Here is a 21,808-nt window from a genome sequence, read left to right as displayed (position 1 = left end):
ATAATGATTATGGGAAAACTCTGTCAAAGTGCAAAGGCCCTTTTACACCAGCCAATTATCGGGCAAAGGAACGCTCGTTGCCGATAATTGCCCTGTGTAAACAGGGCTACGATCAGCCGATGAACGAGCAAACCCTCGCTTATTGTCTGATTACATCGTTTTAAATACGAAAAATATTATTGCTGTCGGCAGCACATCTCTATCTCTGCGATGTACTGCCGACATGATAAAAATGTATGGGGACGAGCGTTTGGAGTAATCAGAGTGCTCGTCCCGAAACTAGCTCCTTGTGAAAGGAGCAAATGAGCGCCCATCAACGAGCTGTCTCATTGATTGGCGCTCTTTTTTTTTTTCCAATTCAGAGTTTTTTATTAGTTTTAATACAAACACGTACAAAAAACATACATAGAAAATGTGTCCCCATAATATAACATGGCAAATAGGGCGCAGCCCATACAAAAAGGGTAAACATCACAACTGATGAAGAGCCCCCACCACCACAGCCATCTGGGCATCACAATGGGAAGGAGTATGACTGAAAAGGAAATGGTGAGGAAAACCAAACAATGTGCAATAAGTCAACTTCCTGTATAACCTGAGATGCAATGGCCAAAGCATGGAAGCACCATCACAGGGAGCAAGAACCACTCAGAGCAGACCCAAGGAAGAAAGGGAAAGAACAGAATAGGAGACAAACAAGGCAGGGAAGAGACCAGGGTGGGTTGTGGGGAGCCTGGGCTCCATCTCCGGATAATCATGGATACCTAAAAGTAAGAAAAGGCCGCTATGCACATAAATACCTGAGCAAGCCGAGCAAACCAGCAATCCCCTCCACACTCGCACGCAGTCCCATCTCAGATGCAACCACGTGGGGAGGGATGGGTGCTGGACCTCAAGCCACCACAGTGCGGTAGGTGGGAGAGGAGAGAAACTGAAGCCACGGGGACCACGTATTTGTATACCGTGCAGAGGTAGCCGGGGACGGAGCCAAGAGGCGTTCCATACGCTGTATCAAGACAATCTCCTGAAACCAGTCATCCAAAAGTGGAGGAGCTACCGCCCTCCACTTGCGGGGAATGATCGCTTTAGCAGCCTGAAGAAGGTGCCTAATGAGAGAGCGCTTATAGATGGGTAGTGGCATAGGGAACATGAATAAAAGGGTCGCCTCGGGGGTGCTAGGGACCGAAACCCCCGAAACTTCCAATATGATTTTAAGAATTGTGTCCCATAAGCTTCGTAAGGAGGGGTAACTCCACCAAATATGAGACACTGATCCCCCCCGCCGCCCCACAGCGCCAACACGTGTCAGGTACAGACGGGTACCATTTATGCAGCGCAGAAGGGACCCGGTACCACCTAGAAATAATTTTGTAGCTGGTTTCCTGAGCTTGTATGGCAATCAAGGCTTCCTGAGACAGCTGGAAAGATCGCCTCCACTGTGCATCAGTAAATGTCATGTTCAATTCAACCTCCCAAGCCTTGCAAAAGGATGGGAGGTGAGGAGATCGCTGGTCTAAGAGTAACCTATAGAGTGTGGAAATGGCATGTGCAGGGGAGCGGGTGGAAACACACAAACTTTCAAAGTCAGTAAGGGGGCGATGAAGGTGAGCCTGGCGTTTAGTAGCATTATAGCAATGTTTTAATTGGGAGTATTGAAATATGTGGCGCGGTGAGGGCGTTTCAGCCGGGCAGATAGTAGTTAATGGGAGCAAAGAAGCATCGGATAGGACCTGAGTGAAATACATGGGATTAGTGGAAGACCTGCCCAAGAAGGAGAGACGTGCCTCCCCAGCAGCAATTGCTGGATTGTCGGTAACAGGGGTCAATGGCCCCAGTGGGTCCACGAGCGAACCCCCTTCCCCGGAAGAGCGCAGTGCCATGAGAGTATGGAAAACAACAAAGGAGTCGGGTCTCAGTCTGTTCCCAGGCAGGGTCTATGGAAAAGTAGGCAGGGTACAGGCACAAAGCCGTTGGGCTAATTGAACCCAGAGTTTAGAATCAAAATTATGAAAGAAGTCGAGAACACGAGCATGAGCCTACACCAGATAATAAAGACGACAGTCTGGCAGACCGACCCCACCCGCACCCCTGGAGCGAGTAAGAATAGCCCTACTCAGGCGGGGGCGACCCACTGGCCAAATGAAGGATCCAAAACACTGTTGGATACGCAGCCAATAAGAGGGGATTGGCGCTCTTTTACACGGGCTGTATAATATCACCTTAAGCTCCAGTCTTCTTGAATGCTCCACTGGCTTAGTGGCAAGCTATGCTTTGTGATTGTTACCTACGGATATCTCATGATGCAAGCCATGCATCTCCCCCCCACATTTCAATGGAGATTCCATTACCGCAAAGTATTGGAAAATTCCCATTGACTTCTATAGGTTGTGCCGGAGTCTGGTATGATCCATTATCTGTGGACATATATATGTGATCTACATACATAAATACGTGCATCTTTTACAGCCAAGTTGTGCTTTAAGACGTATATTGGTGACAGTAAGGCTGGTATGTTGTAGATGAATGTAGGATTTACCATGTACCGGGAGAAAACGATCTCTTAACACTTGGGGGAGCAGTCGCTCTGCAGATATTTCCAAAAAACATCAGTCACTCACAGTTTTGACAGAGCCCCACTTGTGCAAAGTACAGCCTAACCCATGCACACACCACCTCCTACACCACGTACATTCCACATTGCTGTCAAAGCGCAGAGTGACGTCATACCAAAGGCAACTTCTCATTGGTCAGCTCTACAGAGGCCTATGGGCTTTTTCCTCTGTAGATATTGGGAGTTTATACCGGGGGTTTCTGCAAGTTAACTTTACACGTGCAATTCTATCTCCCGCTGCCTCTACTTTTCTGGGGATGCTGCCAAAATTATACAAAATAAAAGATGCCCACGTCACATCTGCCAGCTGTTATACTGTGTGGGGTGGGGGAGGAGGACACTATTTAACGATGCGCCTCTAAATCTCCCCTCCGGTAACTTGTGTTCAAGAAACAATGTATTTATAGCAGTTAAAAGGTAATTTGCTTTGTTTTACATAAACCAGCGGGACCTGCGTAAAAACAATTAAGTGGTCCATTAAAGAAAAAATGTCAACAAAGCGGAGAATCCGCAGATCACGCCCAAACGTTAGAACAGACTTTTAGAAGTCCTTCAGCTCGTATTATTCCATTTTGTTTGGATTCGACCAGTCCTATAAAAGTTATTAATACATGAAACGTGGTGCGAGTGATGAGAAGTTGTCAGGACATCCAGGACACGATTTACGGTTTCATCAGCAAATAAAAACTGAAGCGTATTATTCTTAGGACTTGTGGGACCGGTCACGCAGTAAGGAAAACGCGAACAGAAATAATACAGACGAAATGAAAGAACATGCAAAAAAAATCTATACTTATTTATTATCTGTTATTTAAAGAGCACCAGCATATTAAGCAGCGCCGTACGGTACAACTTCCAGTATACTCTGACAAGACTATCATGCCATGTTGGGAGTTGTAGTACCACAACAGTTGAAAATCCATAAATTATAAACTACTGATGGGAATTAATCTAATCTCAGCTCCGAAATTACTAATCCGCAAAATGAGTATTGCATTGCTCGGACAGTTCCAAAATGTATATTAGTCAATTTAAAGGTATAATAAAAAGTTATGCTACTTTGGATTTTTATATCGATCATTTCAAGATCTCTGCCTCTATCACCACCGCCTCACAGCTCCACTTGGTTGAAAAAGATCAGTGTAGTTAATTATCCTGGCATCTAGTACAGCTGCTGTGCCGCTACTGTGTTTTGGTACCCGTTCACGATGCAGCCGAGGCGTGGTAAGTACAGGTTTCACTGCATGTACAGGTGAAGCACATAAAAACCATGTGCTACCCCTGTAATTGCTGCAAAACCGTGGCAATTCTAGGTTAACCATGTGCTGATTTCGCCACGAAGTTCTCAGACGTGCAGCCATTACCGTGGCTCGGTGCCATAGTGTACAGGGACCCTTTAGCTCACAGATAATTACAAAGACTGATACATTGTAATAAGCGACAGATATGGAAAAGTAAACAAGACTGTTTCTATTCACTGATAGTAAGCGGTAATCTTGAAAACGTTGAAAAATGGTATAAACACAAAAACTTGTGAAAAGATAGGTCATCAATATGTGGACAGTGGGCGTCCAGTTCCCAGGACACCCACCAATCAGCTGACTGAAGGGACCGCAGCGTTAGTCGTCTCGGCCTTTTCCGTGTTTACAGGCACAGCGCCGTACACATCCGGAGCGGCTGTGACTGGGATCGCATGTTCTAGTCCCATTGAAGTGAATGGGACTGAACTGCAATCCCAGGCATAGCCACTACTGATGTGTACGGCGCTGTGCCTGACGACCGCCGCGGCCCCATTTAGTCAGCTGATCGGAAGGGGTCCTGGAAGTCATACTAACACCAATCTCATTTTGATTACCATTAAAGATAGGCCATCAATAAAAAAAAATATCTGGACAACCCCTTTAAGCTTTATTTCCATTAAATAAAGGTCCTTCACCGAATTGTGGAAAAGAACAATAAAATAAAAGCATAAATAGCTAAATCAGCAAATAGAGCCTCTGGAGTTTACTGTAGACTCTCCAATATAATAGTGAAATATAGCAGAGCGGGCAGAAGGAAGGAGGAAAGAAAAAAAAAAAAATGCCACACCGGGCAGAATATAATGGACTTTACATGGAAACGCTTGTTTTTCCATATGCAGGTATCAACAAAGACCAGCTCAGCAGCCGCCCTGCCAGATGCCAGTTCAAGAAAGCAAATGATTATTCCTTACCCAATGTTACAATTTCCATTACAAAGCCATGTTAAGAGTTCTCCTGCACTTTCTAGCAGCCCCGGCGCCATGCGGCTCCTGCCTGTGAAATTTGGCATCAATCTTTAAGTAAAACCTAGACGTGAAGAACTCAGAGACACTAAAGTCAGAAAGCCATTCCTCGCCTTTTACCAAGTAAAATCTACTCCCAATCTACTTAAAACTATGCAGACTCTTTTTTTTACTCTATTTTATACTTTATTATATATTTTAAAGGGGTTGTCCAGTTTAGAAAACTCATTTTCATAAATGCTGACAGAATTGGTTACAAAGAGCGTCTGGAGTACCTGTCCTGTATTACACAGACAACCCATTGATTTGAATGATCAATGTGTAATGCTTAATTTTTAATGTGGGGGCGCTGCAGGAAAATTGAAAACCTACTCGAAGGTTTCTGCACAGTTAAAAGCGGATCGCTGGGGGCTCTTTGTAATCTGTTAATTGCTAAAAGGCTCCCTTGACAAGTAGGGATCGTGTAAAGCAAAGAACCCCGTTAAGGGGGGGGGGGGGTGAAGGTTCTTTGCTTCATATATATACGTACATTAGAAGTGGACATAATTAAGGGGACAAACCCAAGAGTATCATAAGAGATATTTAGAGCTAATTTGTAAGGAGTGTTACCAAAGAAGTTTGGGGTTGGAGTTGTGTGTGCGATATCCCACATTTTCCACCATGAGCCCTGTTCAATATTAAACCTCCCAGCACATGGGGGCACATCTCACTTGATCGAAATATATAAATCTGCAGATATATGGACTAGTTATGTGCAGAGTCTGGGGACGATGCAGTCATTTGATCATGCGATTTTCCACAGCACTAGGCAGATACAATTCGCAAGCAGAAACGCAAGATTAATTCTAAAATCCACACGCAGGTCCATTTCCGTCCCGAAAAATACTGCAGCGAGATTTCCTGGAATCTCATTGACTATGCGGGTACTGTATTACTCTGCAGATTAACCGCACATAATACGCATCGTGTGCATTGAGCCTAAAAGACCTGAATCCAAAATGGTTGGGCCGGTTCACATCAGCGTTCGCTTTCCGTTGAGGGTTTCCGTCAGAGGTTTCCGTCGTGGAACCCCGCAACAGAAAGTCAAACGGAAACCACAGCTTCCGTTTGCATCACCATTGATATCAATGGTGACGGAAACATTGCTAATGGTTACCGTATGTCACCGTTCCGGCAGGTTTCTGTTTTTTCGACGGAATCAATAGCGCAGTCGACTGCTGGCCCGTAAACACCACCCGGCCCCATCTGTGCGGTTTATGGAGCAAGAATTACACTATGCAGGTATTTACAGTAATTCCTTCCCAGCACCAAAAGATCCCTTCTTGAAATGCAAATTTCTCATCTGTCTTTTTTAAAGAACCAAAGACCTAATAAAAAAACAAACATTTCTGGATTACAACAACAGGGACTGCCATATTGGTTTTCATCTTCAATGTCCAAGTTGCAGCATCACTTATAGCAGCTTTAAAAAAAAAAAAAAGTGCTGTTTTTTACCCCCCAGAAACAGCAACACCCTTGTTTATGGGCGGCGGCTGGAATTGCAGCTCATCCCCATTCAAGTGAATGGGGCTGAGATACAATACCAGATACGGCCCATGGAAAAAAGAAAAAAAAAAAAGTGCCTGAGCTATATATAGTGTATGGACCTTCTATAACTATTACTTACCATCATCGCAATCAGCGCGCATATATAGCTCTGGTTGAGTATGACGTTACCCAGTAGGTGAAGAGGGGACTGCTCTTTGGAGGCATCAGGTTTAGAATCTGCTTGAAGACAGAAATAAAAAAAAACCACAAGATATCAGACCGTGGCTTCCTCTGCCTTTTTTATAGGTCAGCGTATTCATGAATATAAAGTAGATGAAAGATACAATTTATACTAGATGCCTTTAATAGTTTATATACTCCGTCGTCTTACAATTTCATGGATTTAAACGTAAGTACAAGTCCTCAAGTTGTCCTCTAAGATCTGGTCCTGAACAATCAATATGGCCGCTACGATAGCGCCTTCTTCATAAGAATTATTATTGTGAGGCTATTGCAGAGAACATATGGGTATTTATTATCTATAGCTTTATAGTGCTGACATTCTGCCGTGCTTTACAGAGAATGTACTCAGGTCTTTCGGATGGTCATGTAAAGAAGGAAAACGACTGGATTTTTCTTCCACGTAAAACGAGACTTGCAGCCAGTTCTGTGAACTGAAGCATGACAACGGTCAGTAGAATTTGCAGAAAGTTGGAAAGTGGAAAATGCCATTAAAACTGACCAGGAAAAAAAAACAGCCATGGTAAGATTCCCTCTGTAATAAAACATGGAAGGCCACTAGTAAGATTGAGGTCAGGGTTTGATTATAGCAGAGAGGTAGTTACCCTGGGGCCTCTAACACTTGGGGGCGTACATCTCCATACCCCAAAATTGCATCATGGTATTACTTAGGCTCTATGTAGAATTATTACTTGGGCACTACATAGCGCTAGTATTTTGGCACATTATGGCACTATCATGAAAGCATTATATGGAATCGCTATTTGGGCACTATTTACCCCTGTATGTTGGTATTATTTAGGCACTATATGGCACGGCTATTTACCACTGTATTATATGGCACAGTTAGAGCTGTACCCCACACATTTGATCCAGCCCTGGGCGAGGTTCACCTAGCCAACCATACATTCTGTATTACAGTGTCGTTCACCCATGCAGTCATATTGTAAGTGTAGTCCATGGACTAAATAATCGAGATCAGCATATGCTGGCAGCTGTAGATTTGCTACTAAACCAGAAGAGAATTGGATGAGAATCGTGTAAAGAAGTTTCCCCGCCGGCATCCTCTAGATCACCTGATTGCAATGCGGTTTCCTTAAGGTTTAATTTAGAATCTTAAAACAGGAAAATTTATTAAACATGAAAGCGATAGTGGCATTTATCTCCCTGTTGAAGACTTTCCTTTAGTTACGCTGCCATCACTTTTTATTAATGCTTTTAGATAATGGAAATCCGTTCTCCGGTAGGTCTGTATTTCTAGCGGATCTATCATCAGTACAAAGCGTAGAACTTTCTTCAATAGACCACAAACCTTAATGACTTTAATGATAAAATTACTCCTGATTGATTTGGTTTGTGGTAAGAGTACTGGAAAAACGAACAAAAAAGGAAATAAGACAGAAGAAAAGAAAGAAGAAAAATAATGGATGTGTTACATAAATAAAACGCCATGTCAGCATTGGTGACGTAGTTATGGTAATAGCTCAGGGTTAGCGGACATAAAATGACCGTTGTGAAGAAAAATAATTGCGGTATACACAACCTCACTTCCCGCCTTTGGGCACAAATGCCTAACTAGGCAAAACATACCAGACTTGACACTAATGGCGGAAGTGTAGAAAATGACAAGTGACCCCTATAGCTGTAAAGTGTGTAGGCCTAAAATTCCCAAGGACTTGGGAGTCAGACAGGTATTTCACATGTAAAGTGTAGTGACCGTGCAGGTGACTGGTGCTTACAAACTGGGTAAACCTGCACATTTCAGGCCTCCTAAACACCAGATAGCAGGTGCCATGTATTCTGCCACCATAGCTCAACTCAAAACTCCTCATCATCTATAAGCTACAATGGAATATATTATTTTTAACTAATAGAAATGCAGCCACTTACTGTAGAACGATAATATGAAATATTAAAGGCCATGTAAACCTTTGAAAGGCTTTGTCGCTGCACACACATTGTCAATAGGGACTTGTAGGTTATTTGTGTAATGACCCGCCGGCTTTACATTAAAGGCTGTCAACCTTCGATAGCTGCTTTTTTTGTTTTTTTAAATTTTAAATAAAAAGGGCAAGTCAGTGTGTTTTGGGGAACTTCATAATTAGTTTATTAAAAGTTCTTTTCACTTTTTGAGATACAGCTGCTTTGTATCCTGCATACAGAGCAGCTGTATCTTACGCTGAATTCTGTACCCGTCAGGTTCGCAGAACTGACGGTTTCAGGGTCAGTGGGTCCTGCGTGTCTCGGACACACAGTATCCACTTTATCCATCACATCTAAGTTTATAACTTAGAGGTGATAGATTACAGGTGGAGCCAAGGAGGAGCCACTGACCCTGAACCAGTCAGTCCCGCGGACCTGACTGATTCAGGTCTTAACGCACGAAACAGCTGCTCTATGTAAAGCAGCTGTACCTAAAAATAAAAATAAATATTTAAATAAAAACAAATTATAAAGTAAGACACTGATTGAAAAAATAAAACACGCTTTAGAAGGTTTACATAGCCTTTAATGTAAAGCAAGGCGGGTCATTACACAAATAACCTACAAGTCCCTATTGACAATGTGTGTGCAGCGACAACAGCAGTGTTTATTATGCAGCAGAATTACGTCCTCTTATGGCCCCAATGTTCCACAGTCCGATAGTGTGTAGCAACAAAGCATTACATACCAGGGTTCAGTCTGGACTCCGGCTGAATGACGTGGACTGTACAGTCCTGTTGATCAGTCTCTGAAGCCTCGCTCGTCTGCGGTAACATGGGCTGTTAAATAGAAGGAAAGCAAAAGAATGAAACACTACGGAATAATAGTTAAAGTTGTCAACGTTTAGAAAATAGGGTCTGCTTTTCTCCCCAAACACCGCGGCACTCTTGTCCATGGGCTCTATCTGGTATTGCAGGAAAACCATGGAGAGGGGAGCACGTTCTACTTACTGAAATTCACTGTAAGGCTCCCATGTACATGACCGTGTGCTATATGTTGTTCAATGGATAGCATACGGACCCATTCATTTTTAATGGCCCCAAGCACACGACCGTGGTTTCCACTGATCCGGGTGCGGGCTGTGGGACAGAGCCATAAAACTAGGAGCAGGTTCAAGTCAAACCTCAGCCTCACCCATTCAAGTCAAACCTATGGAACGGACGCGGAGGACAATATGATAACACATGGACCGCAAAAAACGGACAAGGATCCGTTGTTTACGGGCCTGTAAAATGCAAACAGCCGTGTACATGTAGCCCAACACCTCATGTAACAGATCACGTAGTCCATGCAATCTTTAATTCCATAATAGCTCAATTCTATAAGCATCAGAATTTTTATACACACCCGGAGGAGACAGAGAATATATACGTAGGATCTAACACCTCTTACCTTTGTCTCCTCGCTTACACTGTCTCTTTCCTTTGAACAAGACTCTACTTCTTCCATTTCCAAGTCTTCTCGTGTAGACTTCTGGAGGTCATCTCCTTCTACCTCCACGCCATCTTCCTTCTAAAAGGATTCATGATGTCATCAATATAGTAGGTCATTGGATAATATATTAATACAATAGCAAAAAGCCACTTTTCTAGGCACTTACCCTTCCTGGGCTGTGGTTCTTCAGCTTCAGTAGGGAGATTACAGAATAGTATAGAAGAAGCAATATGCCTGGGTTGACATATACTGGCCAGTCATGATTTTGGTTGAGAATGAGGTCATCAACGCTGCCTGTGCAATTGGAGTGGACAATTATGTCTTTTAGACCAAAAAGCCTGCAACGAGATAAAAAAAAAGAAAATATCAACCACAAGAGGATAGGAAAAAAAATCTTAACATTAGTAAAGTGCCATTACAGAAACCCCTAGCCATAAGTTAGAAAAATAATATGTTGCGCATCCTTAAAAGATCTTCCCATCAACATAAATTTTTTATGTCAATGTAATCGGGAGGCAGATGCGCAGACCAAGGGTTGGGTTGATGGATACAGACCTGAAGGGTATTACCCAAAGTTGCAGAAATGGGCAGGTCATAATCATCTATGGGCACTAATTACACGGCTATGGGCACGGAGATGTAAAGCACAGAGCATTCACCATCTACATAATCCGCACACTTGAAATAAATCTTACTGTATCGTCAGCCATTGGCAAACTCACCCACCTTATTCTGCGCAGTTTACAAATTGGCAGCTAAACATGACAATCCCCAGGGAGAGAACAGTAAAGACAGAGAAAAATGAGTTATGAGATTTGGTTGGCAGTTGATCTGTTCAGTCTCATCAATGACTATTAATAAATATAACAGCGAAGGGAACATTATGACTGCAGTTATTTATTACACGGGTTACTTCAGAGGGTAATAATCATTATTATGTGGCTTATAGTCGGTTTGAAAGCTAAAACCCACAAAAAGCCACACAAGTCCTGGTCTCTATACGGTAATGATCATCATCATCCTAGACGCAGCAAACAATACTGCTGCCATGACAGCTCCACAGAGGTCGCTCCCCAGCTTTCCTGCTATCCCAAATCATCCGCTTGTGTCAGAAATCATGTAGGCCATATTGGTGGTCACCCAGTTTTCCAATGAAGAGATACAAACTATGAAATAGTTCAAGTGGATTTGAATGGAATTTTAAGCATTTAAAAGAAGACAGTGACTTAGTCCATGTAAACCTTTGAAAGCAATATTTATTTTTTATAAAAAAAAAAAAAAAAAAAAAGTCAGTGTGTTTTGAGCAACTTTATATTTGGTTATTAAAAATGTTTACTTTTTGAGATACTGCTGCTTTGTATCCTGTATATAGAGCAGCTGTATCTTATGCTGAATCCTGTACACGTCAGGTCCACGGGACCGACGGGTTCAGTGTCAGCGGGTCCTGTGTGTCTCAGACACGCAGGACCCGCTGACGCTGAACCCGTCAGTCCCGCGGACCTGACGGATTTAGGTCTTAGCTAACGATACAGCTGCTCAGTATACATAATACAAAGCAGCAGTATCTCAAAAAGTAAAACGACTAATATAGTTGCACAAAACACACTGATTGATCTTTTTATTTAAAAAAAATAAAATATATATATATATATATATATATATATATATATATATATATATATATATATACACACACACACACACACACACGGTTCACTTACAGGTAACTATGCAACGTAGCTGCCAAACAAGTTCTGTTCTAGACACTTGTACAGGACTGCGTCTTGAAGACATTTACAGTAATGTTTAAGGTTTAGGACGGCTGGTGCAGGAAATTTATCTTCTACACATAGCAGACTCGTTTGCAAAATGAAATGATCGGTTTAGATCATGCTTTTAATGGTATTTAACAATGCACAGTGTCAGATCAAAGTGTGTGGAGGCCCCTGGGCAAAACATGACATTGGCGGTGCCCTCCGTTCTTTGAGAGACAACAGCTCAGAGGAAAACCAGGCTACAGGTGGAAGATGAAAAATGTAATCTTCTAATATATTGTACTTCTAAAACAGTAGGACAATCAACATGGTCTTTCCAAAGACTACTATGAAGGGCACCGATAACAGTGCCATGTAGTGTCCAAATAATATTACCATACAGTGCCCATATAATGCCATCACAACGCACAAATAATAGAGCTCTATTGTGTGCAAATAAAAATGCAATACAGTGCCCTAATAATAGCACCATACACTACTATAAAATGCCCAGATAACAGGCTTGGGTCAAAGACAAGTACCAGAGAGTGGTATTAAGCGCTGTTATAGATGCCCCTAAAGATGGTGGAGGAGGGGGAAGGGCCCTAGAGGACGGAGGCCCTGGGGTTGTCAGCAACGCAACACGCACTGAAACCAGAGCAATTAAAAAAAACTCGCACGTACAAGCTTCAGATATACAAAGATGTTTGACTGACAAGCGGCATCATAAAACATCACTTGTACACACGAGAACTCTTCTCTATAAATCATGGTGCTAATCGGGTTCAGACTTCCGCTGGTACCAATAAACATCGATACACAAGGAAACATTGTTTTGCAGAAATCTTAATAGGGTGGCAAAATGTTATGGCCGCTTTACCGAAAAGATGTTAAAAATAACCAATACGTTTTTATTAGGGAATATTCTGGCTTTATAGATATGGGGCACGCGTGATCTACACTTGGTTCTTCATTTTAAACTATTTGTTTTGTTCCTTTTTTATATTCTCCGATTACACGTCAGGTCATTAATGATCGTATTCACGGATGCAAATGATCAGGGCTAAATCTCTGCCAACTTCCTGGGCATTCAAAAGGGGTTTCAGCTCAACTTCAATTACTTGAATAGGGCTGAGCCGCAATACCGGACAAAGACCATGGAGCCATTTGTGGAAGAAAGCAGCCATGTTTTTCTAATCTCATACAACCCCTATAAAGAAAGCCTCAAATCAGAATTTAGCATCAGCTCAGGTAACCAAATCATAAACTAAGTATATAAAAGGGACTTTGAGAAAAATATCAATAGCCTAACATTAAGCTGGCCATACACATTAGATGTAGGTCGGCCAAATCTGCCGATTTCGACGGGACCATCTAATGTATATCGCAGCATCCCGACCCTCCCGTGACGGCAGATGGGGGGGGGGGGGTGGGCATGTTGAATTTGAACATGCCCGATCCTGTGTTCATTTCTCTCTTCTTTCTATTGAAAATACGTGAACGCTCACCCGATGGTGCACGTGTATGGGGAAGTCGGGAGGAATAGCGGTCGGCCGTACGATCATTCGGCGGACAGCTACATACAGCGTATGGCCAGCTTTAGGATAGACCATCAATGTGGGTATCCCTGATTGATCAGCAGAACATTGGGGCCACTCAATGTTTATCCAGGAACGACGGCTCGTCCGTACATGCAGCTGGGCCTTTTCATGTATCTCATTCCGACAACCCCTTTTAACACGAAAGCCGGCCCAGGTGCGCTACAGCTGGCCATACATTTTGGAACGGTAGGGGAAACCTAGTATTACAGATCAACCATTTAAATGAATGGCTGTATCTGTTATACATGAATGGGCCAAGTCTGCCAGAGCAAGAACCCCAGTTTGCAGTGGCTCATAGAAAAGGCTCCAGAGAGGGAAACCCCTTCAATCACATCCATAAGTCCCAATAAGGTATATGGATAGTGGTTGTCATAATGAAAAAAAAAATCCCTTTAAAAAAGGTCAGTACTGTATATGATCGTGGCACCAAATCTTGATCGTTCCACACATTTACTGTGCAGTTGCATGCAATTAATTGTTCTCCGTTATCAGCCATTTCATAATCACTACTTTAGGTCACATATCAATTGCTGGAAACCTCTATATACATTAACGTACATGTGTGAATGCCTTAAAAGCTGCACTTTTTTGCTTTAGTGCCCCTTTTAATTTTTTACATGATGAAATCTGGCAAATACTACCATTAGTTTGCATGAAACCCAACATAAGCAGCATAAAATATCATCGCTTCAATCATGGCATGGAAACATGTCCACATATTTCTGGGAATGTACAAGCCATTCTGTATTTTAGTATTCGTTTACATAAAATCCCAGGCCTCGGACCTCTGAGTGGATTGCGTGCCTACTACCCCTTTACAGCATGTAAGTGTGATGTTACTACGAGGAGTGAGTTATGCCATCCTGCTGACATTACACCAGTGTGTGACAAGTCTACTTTTTCCACTCTAATTTTACAGGGCAGATACACCAACAAAAAAAGTCACGGTTAAAATTCTCGTAAGAATTAGCGATTCCACCTCCCCTTTTTCCATAAGGCTTTATTAATGGACCCTATGGAATTACGTCTTGGTCGTCTTACTACTAGTAAAATGGATTTTTATTCCTTGAAACGCTTATGAAAATAACTTCCTGAAATCGTATCCTCACAGCTACGAAAAATACAAAGATGTTCCTTTAATCAGTAGCAGAACGAAGCCTCATTAATGCCTACAATGTCATGTATCAGCTTACATCGGTATAAAAAGTTTTTTGGTTTTTTTTACGTCTTTTTTACATAGTTGTGCCGATTCATTTTGTAATGGTTCGGAGCCCTGTAACAAAAAAAAAAAAAAAAAAACACAAAAAAATAAATATGTATCTCCGTTCTCGCAAACAAAACATCCAATGAAGTCCTTATTAGCAGCGGCGCCTTCATTTTTATGTTTGTTTACTCGTTTTTAAATATCCTCTATGCTACCTAGGGGGATAAAAGTGACAGAACAATTACCATAATCTATGATATGTAACATCTGGTCAGAATATCGAGTTCGAGCAAGTGATAAAGTACAACAGACAGCAATCGGGACACTTTTTGCAACACTCTCGGCAAAACCGCTCAATGTGTGAACCCAGCCTAAGGCAGACGCTTCTCATGAAGACTCCCTATTATATAATCTAATAGCTCTATAAAGTATATATGGCCAAACTCCAGTTTTCTTCGGATGTTCCTTTAAGTCACACTCCTACAGGTTTGCAGACCGTGTTACGAGCAGACAATGAGCAAAGTGTCAACATAATGTCAACATTGTGAAGGTCTTCTATTCACATCTTATGAAATGGAAAGAATTGTCTGATACCAATGAGTCAACAGTATAATTGTCTCTTATAATGACGGGTCGACATATCCCGAGTAGCAGAATGTAGTGAAAGACATATGAAAACCATAGGACACATGGTAATCCAAGAAATTAAGACATTAAAATGCTATTTCTCCGAATTATTAAATCCTGACTGCAACAAGTTCTTGTTCCCGGCTCCCTTAAAAAATTAAACTTTTGGACTTGGACTAAAAAAACCATCACGAATCACCAGGTAGAATCTAACGTAGAAATGATTCATTCTGATCATACTGCTTTTCTTACGTAAGAGTCCCAGATCATTTCATCAGCGCTGCCACTGGCAAACTATAGTATAAAAGTTGGAACAGAACAAAACCTTAAATGGGCTGTCCCATTTAGAAAACCAATTTAAAATTTGGGAATTTTAAAGTTAATAGCGCTACAAAGAGTACGTCTCTCTCTCTCGCTCTCTGAGGAGGACCTTGATTTCAATGGGAATTGTGTAATGCTTAATTTCCCCCGTGGGGGCGCTGCAGGGGAATTGAACACTTGTTGGTGGGTACCCACACAGATTACAGCTAATCAGGGGACCCCTTATGATCATATGGTTATTGGATGAACCTAACAAAAAAAAAGGGGGTTGCCCAAGGAAAACAGCCCCTGTAAATTTACTAAAGCTGGCCTTTCACATTCGATTAAATCCTGCTGAGCCTGCCGGTATTGATGGGTAATAGCAGGCTCTTTCTGTCAGCCATCAGGGAGAGAAGGTTTGGGAATGTTGAATTTCAATATGCCCGATTTATTTCCTCTAGCAGATTAGAAAGTGCGGCTTATTCCCCTCTCCCTATTGAAATAGTCATGCACGGCTAATTCAAGCATGCAAATTTATGGGCGAGAGAGAAGAGATAGCTAGCCCAATGATCCACAGGATTTTACAGAGGACTTCTATGTAAATTTTTGCTTGGGGCCAGTAGAACATAATCATTTATTTCATCCACGTTAAAAAAGTTTGATCTCTACCATGCGGTTTTTGGTCTCAATTATCAATTTAAATGGGGTATTCCAGCCAGTAAAAATTGATGGCCTATCCTCAGGATAGGCCATCAATAGCTGATCGGTCGGTGTCCGACTCCCGGAACCCCCTCCGATCAGCTGATTTAAAGGGGGTGCAGCGCTCGTACGTACCTTGAAGTAAATGGGAGAAAAGGCTGCAATACCTGTGAATCGGCACTAAATGCGTGTTGAAGATTCCCAGTGAGCACGAAGTTAAGGGGAAGCAGTGGTCGTACAAGCGCTGCACCCCCTTCAAAACAGCTGATGGCGGGGTCCAGGGAGTCGGACCCCGACCCATCGGGTATTGTTACTGGCGGAAAAACCCTTTTAAGTCCGAATCTTGTCTCTTTGCCAAATGGTAATATACAGAGCTGTACCTTGTATTGTAAGTGCTATTGTCCGGAAACTAGCACGTCACCTCCATCATGAACTGACATTTTTATATTCTGTATACATGGACTAGCAGAGCTGTTAATGAGTGCATTAGATTTTATTCTGAAGATTCCACCTTCTTGAAGATTTTAAACCCTACTTATCACAAGGCTTGATTTTCAGATGACGATGTATTAATATCCCCTCTGCAGGATATAGTATTTTATGAGGACATGTTGTAATGGACAAAACCCTTGTTAAATAAGAAATGTTCCTTCTTCTACTCTTACAACTTCATTCATTGACATTTCCAATCCTTGACAATTAGAACAATGATACAATGAAAAATATCTAATAAAGAAAACGGCTAAAAACCTTGTTAAAAAATAGCATGTCTTGAAGTCAAGTATATGCATGCCATGGTGTTCTTCACAGATAAGCAATTAAAAATCTAAAGTTAAGGCTTTTTATAGAAATTACACAAGACTCAGCACATGATGGGAAAGGAGCTCATTTATAAATGTTCAGTGACTGGTCTAGTAAAAACGTTCCCTTTGATGAAGAAATAACCGTACATACAATAAAACGCAGTTTATTAAAATGCTCCCTCTGGAATTGTGCATAAAATAATGTCTACTCATGCCATACAATGAACTGCTCACCGTGTTCAAAAGGATTGCTATAGACCTCTCAGGAAATGTTGCGAGCACAGACATCTAAATTAGGCTGCGTTCACATAGCGGTAAAGCCCTATGTTCCATGTATGCGCCAGGACAGCTCCTGGCGCATATGCTGAATGTATCTATAGACCCCTATTCAGCCAGCGTATGCAAAAATAGTGTCCAATTCTATACAGGGGGATACAGTTAAAAACAAAAAAGGTATACCGCGTGATGGAAGTTCTCTTTACTATTGGGAGTCTCTGGGCAAAGTATGCCACTCTATGCCAATAGAGTAGCATAGGTTGCAGCCTTCTCTCCGAGGTATACGTCGCAAGGCTCTAACGCTACATAAACAGAGCCTTAAAGGGGTTGTCCAGGCTGGGGGCTGTTTTTGTCCCGGAAGCTATGTAGGGTCGGTGCCGGAAGCAGAAGGCGCCGTACAATGTATAGTGACCGTGCTCGGTTACTGCAGCACTGCTCCTATTCACTTGAATAGGAGAAGAGCTGCAGTACTGAAGAAAGACCGCTATACAGTGGCCGGAGACATCTGCTTCCGGCACCGACCCTGCATAGTTTCCGGCATACAGAATAGCGGATTTGTGCAGGGTCCGGTTGTTAGACCCCCACGATCACATACTGATGACCTATCCTGTGGATAAGTAATCAGTATAAAAAAAAAACAGCCCCAGCCTGGACAACCCCTTTAAGCTCTGCTCACACTGGTGTCATGGTAAGATCATAAATGTGACAGAGGCAGACCATGCACCTGCTTTGGAGCCCTTGGAGAGAGAGAGCGGACCCAGCCCTGGTTGTCCCATCCCCTTTTCTACCAGTTGGCGAAAACCTGTGCAGAGCTCTCCTCTGCAAACAAGGGGGTGAGATTTTGGCCCAAAAGTCATACAAAGGGTGTGGAGGGGAGCACCAGACTATTCTGTCCAGTTATATTCCGGCACCATAGTGGGGGCACATTTTGTTTTTTGTTTCTATATAGAACAACCTCTCTTCTTTGTATGTCACTGCGTCATGGCAGATCCTCTTTAACAAATGCCATTTGACTTATATTGGGAGTGTCAGGTTAACTTTTTTTTTTTCTTCATTGGATAGCTGAACTATTCTGGCCATTAAAAGAGCAACAGGAACCTGACATAAAAAAAACAACAAGTGTGAGCAGAGTCTTAGGCCTCATGCACACGACCGTAGTGTTTTTCTGGTCCGCAAATTCCAGGACCGTGTTCCGTGAAATGTCATCCGCAGTTCATCCGTATGTAATCCGCAGTTCATCCGTATGTAATCCGCAAAATGCGGATGAAAAAAAAAAAGCCTAGGTAAAACAGGATGACGACAGAACTCATTCCCGGTCGTCGCCTAGCAACACTTCCGCAAATCCGCAAAACTGCGGATGACACACGGAGGTGTATCCGCAATTTCCACGGGCCCATTGACTTCTATTGGCATGTCCGCATCGAATTTGCGGGCCGTAATAAGACATGTCCTGAGTTTCTGCGGCACGGATTTGCGGACACCCGTGAAAACACGGATAGTGTGTATGGGCCCATAGAAATGAATGGGTCCGCAATTCTCCCGTGGATTTGCGGGGGAATTGCGGACGCAAAAACACGGTCGTGTGCATGGGGCCTTAGTCAAAGGAACTCAGTTAAAATACAACAAAGTATGGATGTTGCATATAGCTAAAATATACAGTAAACATAGTGAGACACATACCTTGCCCACAACTCCGCTGGACGAAAAATATTTTGAATGAATGGGGACTGGTAACCATACAGACAAATCATGTGACCTCCGGAAAAAAAGCCAACCATGACACTAAGGGTGTTTAAGCCCATGTGGCTGATGGGGAAGTGGCACGCCCACCATGTGCACAGGCCAACAAAGACCAGGTAATAGACAGCCGAAAAACCAGAAGGGACAGTGATACCTGTAAAAAAAAAAAAAAAAAGAGGAAGGATTGAGAGAACAAAAACAGGATTCATTAACATTTTTCTACATTATAGAGGACTTCCATAATTACAAATTGGAAAGAGACAGTCTTCCTCAGAATCAACAAGGTAATACTAAGACCTTATTCACACGACAGGGTTTCCCAGCCGTGTGACGGCCGTTCATAAAGCGGCCGTCACACGGCCGCATTAGGTACAATGGGCCCCTACTGGGGCTATTCACACGACTGATTTTTTGACGGCCCGAGAAACCCGGCCGACAAAAAATGGGACATGCTCTATTTTCGGCCGTTCTCCCGGCTCCAGAGGAAGTCTATGGGGCCAGGTAATACACAGCCATCACTGGAATGTGTCCCGAGTGACGACCGTGTCTTCCCTCGCTCGCTCTCTCTCCTTCTCAAAGTGCGAAGTGCATGTGAGGAGGAGGGTATTTTTTTTGCTCCCTGTAGGAGCGGAATCCCCAATCCCCGGCCACAGCTTCGGCAACGGGGATTCCGCTTCAGAAGTGGACACCGTGACGTCAGGCACTTCTGAAGCGGAATCCCTGACCCTGTGGCCAGTGTTTCTGCTCCAGGAGAAGTCCCTGACTTCACTGTGTCCATATATGGACATTGAAGTCCGGGACATCTCTTGGAACGGTGGCGCTATCTACAGACAGGTAGGGTGGTGCCACCTATGGGGGGTGCTGTGCGGCACTACCTACAAGGGGTGCTGTGCGGCACTACCTACGGGGGGTGCTGTGCGGCACTACCTATGGGGGGTGCTGTGCGGCACTACCCACGGGGGGTGCTGTGCGGCACTACCCACGGGGGGTGCTGTGCGGCACTACCCACGGGGGCCTGTGCAGAACTACCCACAGGGGCGGTGGCACTATCTACAGAGGGAAGTGTGTGGCAAAAAATGTACAAATGAAATTCATCCGATTTTAAAACGGACAGGGAAAAAAAGACGATGCAAAATGGATCAAAATTGGCCGTTAAAAACAGCAACACGGCCCGGAACGGATGCAAAACGTCCGGGAAAAGTGGTCCAAAACGGCCGACACTCGGACCCTGTTGTGTGAATAAGGCCTAAGCAGAAATCCCCTAAAGTTAAAGTAGCCAAAAGGCAAAAGAAAAAAATAAGAAAAAAAAATCAGATCCATGCAGTCAGATAATCATGCAGTTTGTGCCTCATTACCTGCCAGCGCCAGCAGCAGGAGAGCCAGTGATTTTCCTATGGCCTCCAGTAGTTTGTGGGCTGCCTCTCTGATCCGTGAGGCCAGAATTCTATCCTGTGGCGATGTCTGAATGTCCTCTTTGTCCTCTTCATCCTCAGAGTCTTCATCTCCAGTCACTTCTGCATTGTGTTCCTCCTCCACCTGGCAGGATAACGAGAGGGATTGAACATGAGGAGCCATTAAAACAGTCTTAGGGCTTATTCAGACGAAGGTCTATGTAGTCCATGTGACGGCCGTTTTTGTCTTTTTAACGGTCATCACAGCGCTGCATGTATTTCTATGGGGCCGATCACACAGCCGTTGTTTTAAGGGACCGTATGAAGGGCCCGTGAAAAAAATAGGACATGTCCTATTTTTTACCGTTTTCACGGATCCCTCAATAGACTCAAGTCTGAGGGATCCGTAAAAAAGGGTCCCGGACGGGTGCAACTCGGACATGAAAAACTGCAGTTACAGCGAAGGATTGTATATTCAACAAAAAGCAGCTTGAGAATTATTCTTAAAAGGGTTGTCAACTTCGGGTTTTGTTACAAATGGCCCCTGTAAATAAACTGATCACATGGTTACTTGCTGATGGGACCCCCAACACTCGCCTGCAAACTTTGAGAAAACTCAGCAGCGAGTGTTCAGTTCCCCTGCAGCGCCTCCACAGGGAAGATGAAGTGTTACATAATGCCAAGTGAGATCAATAGGTTGTACGTGTGATGCAGAGAAGTACTTTATAGGCGCATACAGATCTGGCTAGAGGTGCAGGTAGTGGGGTTGGAAGGGCAGCCCTGGGCCCACTGGCAGAGGTCACAATAACGCCAGTACAGGCACGTTTAAAGAGGCTCTGTCACCAGATTATCAAATCCCTATCTCCTATTGCATGTGATCGGCGCTGCAATGTAGATAACAGTAAAATTTTTTTTTTTTTTTTAAACTATCATTTTTGGCTAAGTTATGAGCAATTTTATATTTATGCAAATGAGCCTTTCTAATGGACAACTGGGCGTGTTTTCTTTTATTTCCAACTGGGCGTGTATTGTGTTTTTAGCAACTGGGCGTGTTTACTTCTTTCACTGCACAATCACACTGTGCTGTGGATCATGCTGGGCTGGAACAATGAGAAGTGTAGGACACTGATTGGTCACTGATTGGTCAGCCTCATACACTCCTCTGTACAACACCCAGTTGGTAAAAAGTAAAACCACGCCCAGTTGTCCATTGAGAGTCATTAGCATAAATCTAAACTAGCTCATAACTTGCTAAAAAATTATCGTTTTTCAAAATAAAAACCACTGCCGTTATCTACATTACAGCGCCAATCGGATTATGTAGGAGATAGGGCACTTATAATCTGGTGACAGAG

At 43.1% G+C, this 21,808-nt stretch overlaps 1 protein-coding gene across 1 annotated transcript in view; it reads right to left on the bottom strand.

Moving 5' to 3' along the window:
* Nucleotides 1-21,808, bottom strand: part of PIEZO1 (piezo type mechanosensitive ion channel component 1 (Er blood group)) — a 160,124-nt gene that overhangs the window by 48,418 nt on the left and 89,898 nt on the right. The window contains exons 6-11 of the mRNA XM_075838615.1: nt 20,418-20,598; nt 19,003-19,216; nt 10,225-10,396; nt 10,017-10,136; nt 9,313-9,403; nt 6,541-6,641 (exon numbers count right to left, since the gene is read on the bottom strand). Coding sequence (XP_075694730.1) covers nt 6,541-6,641; nt 9,313-9,403; nt 10,017-10,136; nt 10,225-10,396; nt 19,003-19,216; nt 20,418-20,598 — 879 coding nt within the window. The remainder of the gene's footprint in view (nt 1-6,540; nt 6,642-9,312; nt 9,404-10,016; nt 10,137-10,224; nt 10,397-19,002; nt 19,217-20,417; nt 20,599-21,808) is intronic.

This window comes from Rhinoderma darwinii, chromosome 9 (genome assembly GCF_050947455.1).
Source record: "Rhinoderma darwinii isolate aRhiDar2 chromosome 9, aRhiDar2.hap1, whole genome shotgun sequence".
NCBI lineage: Eukaryota > Metazoa > Chordata > Amphibia > Anura > Rhinodermatidae > Rhinoderma > Rhinoderma darwinii.
The sequence above is the reverse complement of the archived record's forward strand: the minus strand, read 5'-3'. Positions and strand labels throughout refer to the sequence as shown.